Genomic DNA, 13,530 nt, shown 5'->3' on the forward strand with positions numbered 1-13,530 from the left:
GCTGATTGATAGCTTCTGTATATACAAGCCTGCAACAGTTTGTGGTTCACAGGGACTTCCTGAACCATGTGCAGTTTCTGAGTATTTGGCAATTCCCAACTGGCTCTGCTTTCATGTACTTACCCAGACTCCCTCACCCTCTACTTCTATCTAAGGAAAACATTACTAGTGAATATTTAAGAATATCATTGGATTTAAGAAGTTATATCAACAAAACCTTGGTCAGATAATCAAATAATTCATCAGAAATATGCTGCGTATTTCACTAAATGGTTGTTTGGGAAAGGCGAATGCAATCTTTTACAGAATAAAGTCATGCTGTTATGCCAGAAAAATAAGTAAAGAAGAAAAAAGATACCAATAGAATGTTGTACAGTTTGAAAGTCTCTGAGAGATTTTGCATTTACTGTCTGTACTACAAAAGATGGATTTAATTTTTCTCATAAAAGAAACATTTCTAAATAATGCTATTATGATCTTAAATCTCCCAATGATCCAGAAGCTTCAAAGACTTCAGATATAAAATTTTAGACTTTCTGACAGGTATGGGTTTAAAAAACATAACAATCTTAACTTTAGAATGAAGACAAATTAACATTAACGAGTTCTAGTATTTCCTGTTTCCTCTGAAAAAATTTCTTTCGTCCCTCTACACACATAGCTCTGTTTGGACATCAAAGATTGTCAGCCCTTTGCATAGAACTACAACCTTTATGTCTCTTCTCTTTCCCTATTTCTTCCATTCAAGAGACATCTACCTTTTCAGGGTGCCACATACAACTGCCACAGGTGCTGTTTATCCACCCTCCTCCAAAATTTTGTTTGCTTAAGCTAAAATGAAGTCAGATGTCAGCCACATCACATTTTTAATTTATAAAATCAGAACCATCAGTATATCTGTTTATGTTTGTTTCTACCACATGCAGGACAACATTTTGCAAACATACCTTGCTGTATCTATTCCCAGGGCTGTCATAGTTTGCGTGCCACCCCTCTGGTGTATTCTTGTGGCTGCAGCCATCACATCTTCTGTTGTTGAGTATGTATTCAGGAAAAATTCATGGACTACGGTCTGTCCATACTGGACAATTCCCACCTGAAACACGCAGTTTGTGCAAAAAATCAGTGACCCTTAAAGAAAGCATTTGTGTCTCCTGCAGCAGGGTAAATGCCCGTCTGTACATACAGCCAGGAAAAGAAATGAACTTTGTGTGTTTCACTCAATATGAAACATCTGTAAGTGTTTGAATAAGACTGGCTAGAAGACACTCAATCCCATGAAACATTTTGAAGTTTCTAAATTGCTTTTATTAAAAATAGGAACAAAGCCAGAAACAGACTCCGCTCCTTGCACTTCTTGACTTGTGGTAATCTGTGCCACAGCCCTGCTCTCCTCTAGGCCAAGGCAGACCAATGCCCTAATCACCAGTCACAACTTCTCAAAACAGTTTTCCTTACAGCATACAAGGCCACAGTTCACTCAAAGTTCTCTCCATTCTATCCAAATATAATATTCCTACATATGATAGTTTATTTACCCTAAGCCTAGTCTATAAACAGCACTGCAATGACAAGCGTAGACTCTCAGGGTAAGTGGAAGACCAAAGTACCCCTGTTTTGATGGAGACAACAAGGAAGTCCAAGTCATAACTGGTCTCCCAGCAGGATGTAAGCCAAACTAAGACACCTGACAGGTGCCAGAGGGGATAATGTAAATAAAATGGTGGCTTCTGGGGTGGAGGAGGATGATGGACAGACTTTAGATGACCTCAGCAAGACAAGCCTTTGGGCAAAAGTTCAATGCATAGGATTGGAACCCAACCACAGAAGCCTGAGGGAACCTACTTCAAAAACAAGTGTGAAATAAAAAGATGAGCGATATTCTTAAATATTAATTAATTTCTCTCATTCTCTGTCATTTTTAATGTTTTGGCAGGTTCCTGACAGCTTTTACTGGGAAGATTCCACACAATGTTCCATTAGCATATTTCAATTTTATGTTACACATGGCAATTTATAGGTGTTATTTAGGATAATGCAGTATTACATGGCATATTTATGTCTCACTCATCTATTATTAAAAGCACTCTAGCATTTAGGTACTGAAGATCAATAAGTCCTCTGGGATGTTTATGCTATCATATTATTTTGGAAGTGGCTTAGTATGTACCTTGCAATTGCTTTATAAGTGGTTTTTGACATACTTTCATAGCCTCTCTGATTCGCACAGTGTTTATTTGCTTGTAGTAGAAGGATTAGAGTTGGATAAATATTTGATACTAAACATCAATATCATGTTCATTATAAAAAGCTGGTTACATACAATTACGGGACCATAATTATATCAGTATGTGGTAGCAAAATCTATCCCACTTAATTTTTGTATCCTTTTGAAAATAAGAACAAATCTGGAGGAACTGATGTAAGTCCAAAGTTATGACAAGTTGCTCCCTTTTAAGACATTGTAATTCTCTCTCAGAGGCATGCCATCCTCCACCTGCAGCTGAGAGCTGCCTGTTCTCCTGGGCAGCAGCCTGTTAATCTTGCAGAGTGTTTACACAACGGGCTGGGGCACACACTGTATTACCTACCACTCACAGCAGTCATGTGGCACTGGCTAAACCCCAAGCTGAACATGAAATTTTTAACCCATTCCCTCCAAGGCAACTATTTTATGGCATGCATCTAAAATGACATACAGCATAATCTGAACAGGATGATGCTACTAATTTTAAAAGACTGCCATTAGCTGGTGATAAACATGAGGTTTTCATAATGTTTGGTGTTTTGGTGGAGAATGAGTGCCTTAAGAATTCCAGGACCATGTGCAAGTGTAGCCAGAGACTACTGCACACCAGGGAACCCACCACTGTGGATTCACAGAATCACAGAATCATGGTGTTGGAAGGGACCTCTGGAGATCATCTAGTCCAACCCCCCTGCCAAAGCAGGTCCACCCAGAGCTGGTTGCACAGGAACATATCCAGGCGGGTTTTGAATGTCTCCAGAGAAGGAGACTCCACCACCTCCCCGGGCAGCCTATTCCAGTGCTCGGTCACACTCAAATTAAAGAAGTTCCTCCTCATGTTTAGGTGGAACTTATTATATTCAAGTTTGTGCCCTCTCACTGGGCACTGCTGAAGAAAGACCGTCTCCATCCTCTTGACACCCTCCCTTTAAGTATTTATAAGCATTGATCAGATCCCCTCTTAGTCTTCTCCAGACTAAAAACACCGAAGTCCCTCAGCCTTTCCTCTGAAGAATTCAGAACAACTCACAGGCTTCTTATCTACAGCTTTGAGGATTTCATTGCTACCAAGGATTAAATGAAATATTCATTGCTGCCATGGTGAAAAGTATATGCTAGTTTTTCATGATTTGAGAGACCTATGTTAGTGCTGTCGTTTTCCTAAAAAAGATTACAGGCGAACATTGAGTGGTATCATTTCCTATTTGAAAGGAAATGTTGTACATGATCACAGCAAGTAAACATTTTGAGCATTTCCTTCTCAGGAAGTGAATGGGAAGAACATCTGAGTCTGGAAAACTGCACTGTGTTGCATACCTTGTAAGTCAGGAAGGAAGGGGGGCGTGTGGTTATCTTATGGGATACAATTGTTCTGTGGGACCCTTCCTTAGCACTAGCTTTGAAACCACTGATCATCATGTTCTACATATTACGTGGCATCACAGATGAGCCATTCTTCAAAAAGGAGTTAACGAAGAGCTTCCCAGAACCAACAAAATACAGGATCACAGAATCAGTTCCACTTTGTAAAATTAGAATTATATTCTATAAAATAGCAATGAAGGTTTGAGCTTTTGCGGCCTTTTAATCTAATGGAAAACTATAAATGACACATCTACAGGATACAAATGTGCCTTTATGGGACAATAAACCAGTTCAAAGTGCATAACTTCAGCAAGCATCTAAGAATGATACCTACAGGCGTTGTATGTTTTGATTTGCTTGTTTAATTTAAATCTGGAAAATGCAATGGTACTAAACAGAAGGACATAATTCTGCTTTACTCCAGAAAAGCTAATATTTTTCCCAGCATTACTGACCATAATCTATCGAACATCTTTGTAATTCCTAAGTTTATGTTCCCTTCCCTAGCATTCCATGGCTTTTATATTACACAAGGGAATAATTCTTTAATTGTCCCCAGTTCCTGTGAAAAAGTGTTGTACAAGGGAGCAGGCAAGTAAAGGACTGTTCTACTTTGGAACAAAACATTTCTGAGGGCAATTATTTACTGTTGTTCCTTAAGTGAATACAGCCCCTTATTTGGAAAGCACATTTTGGCTTTCCCAAACATTAAGATAATTTATTTGGTAAAAACTAACAACAACAAAGAAAAGAAAGTAAAATAATTTAGTACATACTTAGTACATGGAGATGGTATGTTAGGATTTTCACCACTGGGATGTGGAGGAAAATTGGAAATATTTTTGGTTGTACTTAAATCATATTTAACATAAAAGAAAAACAGAGATGCCTTGGGAAGCACTAATGGATAATGCGTTTTATCATATGCAGAGGTTGCTGAAGATACCTGACTCGAAGCAAAACCGAATTAATTCTGCTACATTTTGTTTGTTCCAGGCGCTCAGACGGCAATTACCTATAAACTATTATGAAGGTCTTTCTTCATCCTGAATCTTTTTAATACCTCTTTAATACACTTCCTTTCTTCTGGAGATAAAACTGATCATAAGGTATGATTGATGGCATGACTTATTAGTCCACTGACACAGTCCTTTTTGAGATATAATAAAGTACAGGCCAAACACCTATAACTGCCTATGTCCTATCATAATGAAAAAATAAAACACATCTGAAAATTTCTGAAGGCCATTCAAACACAGCTTTAAAGATAGAATTGAAGTATCCTGCCTTCTATTTTGGTATTCTTCTACCACAGAAGGTAATACATTCCTCACCTGTATGAGTAATCCTCATTTCAAGATTAAAAAAAAAACACCCTCATATTAAAAAGACAATTATCTCTACAAAAGTTTTACAAAGAGAAAACAAAACCTATCTTGGTTTGCAGCGGAATAAGGCTGGGAGAAATGTTTTGTTCCTACGTAAATTATTTTTTTCTCATTTAATTCCTTCCTCATTTTCCACTTTTCTATCCCCAGTTTCCCTTCACTTCTTCTATCCCTAAGCTCAGGATATGCAGTTTAACCATCTCTATGGTGGTGTGGATTTTCTGGAGAACAGAAAGAGGAAGGGAAGGAAATACTTCTGAAAAAATTACACTGTCAACTTTGGCTTTTTGCATCTGAATTTTCTGGCTTTCACTTTCAAATTTGCCAACTTGGGACAGTGAGGAATTTATCTTCTGACTTACCATAAATCTAATGACCATTGTTCATGGAGTGGGTAAGTGGAAAAAAATATCTCACAAGCCTCTAATCAAAACATGGTTTTGAAAAAGTCACACCCAAGCTGCTAAGGAGTTATTTTGTAATCACTTCATTCCTTTACCCTGCAAGAGGAAAACAACCTGAAGTAGTGGAAGTCCACTGATTTCTACGTGCCCAGCAAGAGAAACATGGGAAAATCAGTTTAAACAGACAGAAAATAAACAATTGTTCCTTTGTTTCTATTCTGTGCTGCCAGAGAAGTGGAGAGAAATAAGTCTGCTCTGTCATATCTCCTCTTACCCTTTCAATAGACCTTTAAACACAGTTTCTGAGAACGGAGTCAGTGTGGGTGGAAGAGACGGTACAAACTCCTTACTACCTTTGGCTGTGCCAGGGTTTCCAAGCAGGGTACTTGGAAAAGAGGAGAGCAATGAGATTTTTTCTGGGGATTGGGGGAAGGTAAGAGGAACTGAGAACATTCTGACTAGCTTTTACCTTCCATTTCCAGTTTTTCAGTCTCTCTGCCTCTTATCCCGTTCTTATCTCCCTCTCAAATGTTTCTGCTCTTTAGCAACCAGATGCCAAGGATGACGTTCTCAAGTGAATAAGTGTACGTGTGAGAAGAGGGGCAGCTGTGCCAAATTGTGGGCAGAACGGATTTTGTAGGTGGAGATGGCAGGCTGCTGGAGTTCAGGCCAGCAAGGAACCTTTTGAGTGTGAACTGAGCCGCACAGACAAGGCAGGATTCCAGAAACAAACAGAACAGAGGTGTGGCAATGTAAAAATTTAGGAATTTCAGGGTGAGGAAGGGGGGTGAGGGTGCAGTAGAGTTGATTGCCTTGTGTACTGTTTCCATGAATCCCTTTGGGCAGAAGGTAGCAATGATTTCCCTGTAACTGTTGCCCCGTACTGGGAAGTTCAGGCTTGCTATTTTCCCAAGAGGGCACATGTTTGAGTAAGCAGCAGCTTAAGGGAGCAGGAAGAATTTATTTTTAATTTTTCTTTTACTTTCTGTTAAATTCAACAAAGTGTTTTTCCTTCTTCCTCACAATATCTGGAAGAATAGCATGTTTAAGATAACAGGACACGATTGTACAGTTGACAGTTTACAAGTAGTAATTGTATCAGCCAGCAATCCTCATGGGAGTTGGGTGATAACTCACAAACCCAATTAACTTGGAAAATGACAGGGATGCTCTCTGAAGACAAAGGTATCCTTTATCCCTTCTTACAGTGTAACCTGAAGTAGCAGAACCACTCAGTATTGGCCTGCAGCATATCAAATACCGTACAGGATCCCAGAAAATCCTTGATTTGGGAAGGGGGAAAGGGAGAAATGAAAGGAAGACCTGATTTCTTCCTTTGCTGTTAATAAAGCTTGTTGTGTTAAAATGTATCCCAACACCCATGTTTTCCCATTCCCTGAGTTCTGCTGGAATTGCTATTTACATACTCTATTCAGCAGACTGTGAAACATATGTCAGATCCTCAGCTGGGGTAGTTGGTTGTAGCTCCATTAATTCTGGTGGAACTGCGCTGATTTACAGCAGCTGGGAATTTGGCCCTCTTTACTTATTATACAAATGCAGCTTCTGCCATTAATAACATGCAGCTTAACAGCCACTCGTTAATTATGATTTCAAATGTTTAAAAGCTGTATGCTTAATGCTCCACAGTACAAAATATTGAATGCTGCTCCAAAAAAACTTATAATCAAAGCCTGTGTGAATCACGCATGTGTGAATCACTCTGCTCCCCCTCCTCAGAGGAGCAGAAATGACCTTTTTGCTATGAAGTACAAAAGGAGACAAGAAGTGGTTGTGGAGAGGAAGGAAGTGGGAAAGGACAACGTTCAAATGGCCTCACTTAGTGCACTTAACTTTTGTCTCTGGGTTAGAAAGCCAGTTTCTCCAGACTGCCTGAGTGATGGGGGAGGGAGAGCTTCTCTGACATCACTACTTGGTGGCAGACACTGACTTAGTTGTGGTTTCAGCTATTTTATTTTAGCATCCCATTGCCGTAAATTCTTGCAATTGAAGAGGTCCATAGATGATGATGTGATCCCATTTCCTGTAAATCCTTTATTCCCTCACAAATTAAACAACCATGAAATATCTACCATGTTACCTGTGTTTGCTGAGGACCTACATCCATGTTTTTCAGAAGGCTGTTTAGAAAGGCTGTGACACTCTCCCATGGGTAAATGCTATTGGACCCATCAAGAACTATGACGATGTCCAGCTGGCTTTTACACTCTGCAACACAAATTACACATAAGAATTGATACTAACAAGGATCAAATATATCTCACAGCTCTAGTTACTTTTGTGATTAGTAACAAATGCATATCCTTCTGCAGTAGAGTTGAACTGACGTGTTTGATGCCAAACAAGTCATTCATCAACTTCTGCATTTTTTTTACATCACTTCTGTTCCCTTTATCAGCAAGGCACTTCCTTGTAAGCAGAAATTTAAGAATGGCATTAGGAGATCACATAATTGGAGTATTTACCAGTGACCCGTAGCTTCTTCAATGTCAATCTGTTCCTCTTTGATTTTTCCAAAGGACCACATCTTTAAGATTTTTATCTCTATTTCGAAATTGGGTTTGTATTTGGTCTTAACATGCCGTCATTATTTTAAAAGTCTTTTGGCCATAAGTAAAAAACATAAGCAACTATTTTTAGCGATCGTGTTTGGATGTTACATAGCACTCTAATGATTGTTTATACCAAGACAAATTCCAAAAGTAGCAAGAATTTGGGTTATATACGGACAATGAAAACATTTACTTAACTTGGTAATGCTGGTAGCTAAGTTAAGCAGTTTATACTTTTTGGTATGCCTATGTGTATACATTTGTCTTTGTATTTTCAGACACACAAGAGAATTCCTGTGGCATGCATACCTTGTACAGACGGAGCAATTGCCTCAACAGTTTCAAAAGTGGAACTGACATTAGAGCAAACTCCAGTTGTGTAATGCAAACGCCCACATTTATAAGCATAAAGTGGTCCACATGCCTTTAAAAAATGAAAAAGGGTGAAATGCTTTTGTTATGGCACATGAGGAAAAAAACAAACTCCTTTTAAAATTGGCAAAAAGTCCTTTCTTACCAGAAAGCCTCCTTTTGGGTTAGTCACTAAGGTTGTTCCAAGAGTCATGTTTTCTTTTACTTCCACAACGTTAGGAACTGAAGTAGAAGCTATAAATAGATTAAAATGCTAAGTATTTGGGAACATGAAAACAAAATGTTAAAGTATATATCCCCTAGCATCGGGCTTCCAGCTTCTAAAATAAAACCCAGACTGACATTGGTTTCATCAAATATTTTAGCACCCTTCCTCCTCCTTCTTCAATTGCAACAATCAAGAAAAATTTCTGAGACTGGCTTTTATCCCAGAAAATTTGTCTGGGTTGCTGTCTCAAATAGTTTCTTGAACCGCAAAAAAAGAAAAAAAGTAAAAATAACAGTACGTCATAAAAGCAAGGGATTACTGTTCACACAGTTTGTTAGTTAGAAAACAAACACTCATTTTTTACCCTGGCTTGCTATATGTGACTTAATAGCTTTTAGATTCGTTACCGGTGTGTTATATTATGGACCTTAAGGTTTTCAAGAGGAAAGAGGAGATAAAAAATACCAAAACAGGTACATTTGGTGAAATTCATATTAACAGGAAGTCTCTTCTTGTCCACATTCTGTATCTCTTGACGTGAAAACAATTAATACTTACCTGTATCGTATTAAGATGCATCAGCTTGGCTCTGGCTATTTATGTTCTCATCAAAAGATTACTGATGGCATTATGAAGGCTCTTGTTGGCTTCAGAGAGCTTTGGAAAGGGTAATCCATGAATCTATGCTCCATGGCATTCTGGCTCCATGGCCAGGACTGCCAACCACAGTCAATTAATACCAGTCATAAGAAAGTTTTGATTAAGTAGCCAAGTCCCCATTCTAAAATTATGAGCATGTTTTCCATAGGACTATAAGAAGCTTTTAAATAAAATTATTTTTGATGTTACAGTCACCACTTCCTTCACATTTATCTCTGGAGTCCTAAAGAAATTTTCTCTACAGAAACAGTTCTACTGCATGTTCATTAGTTAACAAGCTCCTAAGTTCTGACCTCTATTATTCCTCCACGGGACATAGCTATATATTCTTTCATACCTGGTAAGTTCAGTTTCATGCAGGGTGATTGGCTCTCCCTTCCTACAGGGCATTTGTATACATCTCCTGTTCTTTTCTCAGGTTGGCCAACTAAAGGTGAACCAATAAGCACCCTGCAAATGAAATAAGTTACTTGAAATTTGTTGCTTCTTAAAAGGCACAAAAGTCAGCAAATAAAACTTACAGAGAGTGCAGCTGCAGCAAACTCTGTACAAAGAGTACAGGATGGAGAGCAAGAAATGCACCTATTTACTAGTTCAGATACAAGGAAAGGCAGCCATTCTGTCTTCTCTTTAATAAGGACACAGAAATGAAATGTGCCTATATACCAAATTCAACAATAGAATAAGATTTTAAAACCTTCCAGTGGAAAATAAAAGCAATATTTCTGGGTGGATGGCAAGTATTAAAAGTAATACAGAAGGAGATATCAGTTTAATTTAATACCTTGTTGATCTTCAATGTATTTAGAAGAAAATGTATTTTCAATGCTGAAAGACCAAAGGAAAGACTCACAAGCATGCCTAAGAAGAATTCAGTCTGAAGTAATGTGAGCCAGCAGTGTAAAATACACTGGTCATTAATGAAAAATAATGTTATTAAAAGGGTTATTGAAAGAAATTTCACATTTTTAAAATGTTAAGGATTTTTATGCTTTGCATTTCTTTTCAGAATTTGGTGTGATCAAAAATCACTATTCTCACATAGTACTTTGTAAGCACCACAAATAGCATCCATTCCTAAATGCAGTTTTCAGCAGGAAATGCTGTTTTGACATGGATACTCTTTTTCCTCTCAGATCTTCATTAGGTACACTAAATAGCCTAGCATTACACGGCAGATAACAACCAGCTCCATTAAATATGTAAGGAAGAACTTGGATTAAATTAGAATTCACAACACACACTGGAAACAGAAATCCTCCCATTAGGAGTAATAGTTCAGTAAGATTTTCTCCTGGTCACTTAGATGATTGTGAAGAACTATTGAGAGAGCCATTTCAATCTTTAATCATAAATTAATAAGTCCAGGCAGAAGATATTTGAATAGAATGACATAATAGATAAAATGTAGCCCACAGATTTAAAAATGACAGAAAGGAGAATTTAAACCCAGTATTCAATCCAGCTTCTAAAAAACCCATACCAGAACAGCTCATTGTGACCCATTAAGATATTTTCATGAATAATAAATTAATTAATTCTCAAGCAAAATAAAATGCTCGAATTACATACCAGATCTGACTGCTCTTTCAAACTATATGCTATAATGTATGTATTTTGAATACCAAAATTTAGAAGCAGGCACCACAGCCCCTCATCCTTGACTTTCATTTAACTGCAGAGAAGCTGAGTGTACCTGATATCCCATGGGAGGTAATCAATGCTTAGCATGATAATGCCCCACACTGTTCTTTTCTCAGAAAAAGCAAGCCCCATGAACAGAGAGAAGTGGCCTGGAAGTCTCTTTTGTCTTTTTATACAGGGTTATTTTTAGTGGACCTCAGTTTTATGGAGAAACAACCGCAGTCAGGTTTACAGAACATCCGCTGCTGAAAGGCTTTATCTGTGGTACCTAGGTAGAGTTATAGCTGTTGATAAAGCACTACTACTCTGCTTTGCATATTTATTTTTAACTGTCAACCCACAGATTTCCTGCTCTGGATGTTGCTACACTGACAGCAGCTTGAAAGCTTGACAATTGTTGAGCAGTTCTGGAGTTTAATTTCAGAGATGTTCAGACCTGTCACACCAGTTTAGATTCCTGTCTTCCTTCAGCTACTGCAAGAGTTGCCATTTCCAGCTCGTATAATTTTTTGCTGTTGAAAGGCTTCAGGACAGTTTACAATGATACAGCTTACTTTGCAAAATCCCAGCTCCTAGAATGGATACCGTTTCCTGAAGGTCAAAATTAGCTCAAAGAAGTTCATTATCAGTCTCCCACGACCCTCATGCAGATGTATATTTAAACATCCTACAACCTGGGTAATCAAGATCTAGCATGTACAAAAGCACACTCTGCAATTTCATTTCCGCCAACATCCTCTACGGCTAATGGAGAATGTTGTGTTGCAGTGTGGACAGACTCTGGGAGCCAGACAGCCCCGGTGCTTGCGGGAGCCACTGTTCAGGCAGCACAGAACAGTCTGACCCAGCTGCCACCCAGCTACGTGCCTCTCGTCCCCGGCTGCCCATGGGAGTCCCTCGGTTTACCAAGACTGTCAAATTACTGGCAGCGCTCTGGGAAAAAGCAGAGCAACCTGTAAAGTATGACGGAGGCCTCAGGATTCCCAAACCTGTCACCATTCCATTGTTATTTCAGTCCTCCCGCCCGGTGGTTAGCCTATGAAGTTTGTTGTTCTTACAAGGGAAAAAAATCAGTAGGTGTTTATTAAAAGACCGAGAAGCAATGAAACCAGTAAGAATAAGCACACCAAAATGCATCTTCTAAATCAGGAAAACAACCAGAAGGAAAAGACAGATTAAGAAGAAAGCTCCAAGTCCCAAATGCAAATATATTACCAATTGCAAGACAGAATTAGCCTTTCAAAAGGGAAGGCAGAATACCGTATTAATGAATATTTTGACAGGGAAATCTTTCCACCAGTTAAAAAAATGCATAGTATAGATTAGTTAGGCAAAACAGGAACAATTTCATTGCCACAGTATCACATTAACACAAGGAAAAGATAAATAATTATTTTAATCAGTAAATGGAAAAAGAGGGCTCAGGCATAACACAAAACTTTATCAGCTTCATCAACAAGGAAATTTACCCACTTTGTGAACTCATTTATGTTTTTGAGGAAATAAATGTAGATATAATTTCCAGTCTCCCAATCTTTCCAGGTGTCCTTAGGATGGTGCATTAGTTTAAGAAATACGACCGTCAGAATCCAACCCTTATATACGGGGCATACTTACAAACAATAGTATAGCACCTGAGTAACTGAAAACCTGATAATTTGGAGTTTCCATGTAAGAAAAGAAAAAAGGCTTACCATTTCCCTTCCTCATTTTCATACTGTTGGACTGTGTACCCGAACATGTCTTCCAGAGGCCCGCTGAAGGTCATTGCATTTTTCACGTCAACATTGGAAGAGTCGATGAGGTGAAAGAGAGCTTTAAAAAAAAGTAATATGTAGTAATACACATAAAACACAAGACTTTTAAGAAATCAAGGTTCAATCATGACTTAACTGAGGTTACAAGACAGGAATTGAAGGTTGCATTTTGGGCATATTTATCACAGCTGGTAAGAGATTTACGATGTACTTCCTCACACATACATATGCAGCTAAATTCAGAGATGTTAGCAACTGGACTTCTATTTTGCAAATTCCATCATTCATTTGTAAATCATGATTCAAATAACATTTAGAAAAACATTATTATCTTTAATAGTAAATAAAACAAAATTTTAGCTATTTCTACTCCTTTTAACTCCACTCATTTCTAATGTAAGAACTTTAAACGTTCCTTCTATCATTCAAGTTAGCAGTTCTCATGTTTTCATAAATTTCAGAATTAAATAATTCTCAACTTTTTGTACAAGACACACATAGGAAAAGAACGAGGAAAAGCTTTCAGATGTATTTAATTTTAGACTATATTAGAGAAAAAACCCCATATAGTTTTATCTTAATTCTATTTTAGAGTACCTGTCAACCTTTCATATTCGGAAAAGAACAGAATAAATTTTCAATGCAAACAGATGCTGTTATCTCAAAAGTACTTGTATGTGACTATTTGCAGAAATCCAACATTTATCCACTCAGGAAAAGTTGTTCTACACCAGTGTTGTTGGACTATGATGAGATCAGTCATGACAGCAGATGCTTCTTCAGAGTAATTTCCCATACCCTAAAGTTCAGTGATCATCATCAGGAAAAATACTGTAAAAATATGTCTTTATAGCAGGTCTCAGAAAAATTAGGTGAATAGGGTGAAAACTCCAGCTTTTAGTGATAATTGT

At 38.0% G+C, this 13,530-nt stretch overlaps 1 protein-coding gene across 1 annotated transcript in view; it reads right to left on the reverse strand.

The window, feature by feature from the left end:
- Positions 1 to 13,530, reverse strand: part of ITGA1 (integrin alpha 1) — a 79,579-nt gene that overhangs the window by 38,377 nt on the left and 27,672 nt on the right. Inside the window, exons 2-7 of the mRNA XM_014964944.1 lie at positions 12,557 to 12,677; positions 9,556 to 9,668; positions 8,496 to 8,584; positions 8,288 to 8,402; positions 7,507 to 7,634; positions 948 to 1,096 (exon numbers count right to left, since the gene is read on the reverse strand). Of these exons, the coding sequence (XP_014820430.1) occupies positions 948 to 1,096; positions 7,507 to 7,634; positions 8,288 to 8,402; positions 8,496 to 8,584; positions 9,556 to 9,668; positions 12,557 to 12,677 (715 nt within the window). The remainder of the gene's footprint in view (positions 1 to 947; positions 1,097 to 7,506; positions 7,635 to 8,287; positions 8,403 to 8,495; positions 8,585 to 9,555; positions 9,669 to 12,556; positions 12,678 to 13,530) is intronic.

The sequence above is a fragment of the Calidris pugnax genome, unplaced genomic scaffold, assembly GCF_001431845.1.
Source record: "Calidris pugnax isolate Ruff unplaced genomic scaffold, ASM143184v1 scaffold273, whole genome shotgun sequence".
NCBI lineage: Eukaryota > Metazoa > Chordata > Aves > Charadriiformes > Scolopacidae > Calidris > Calidris pugnax.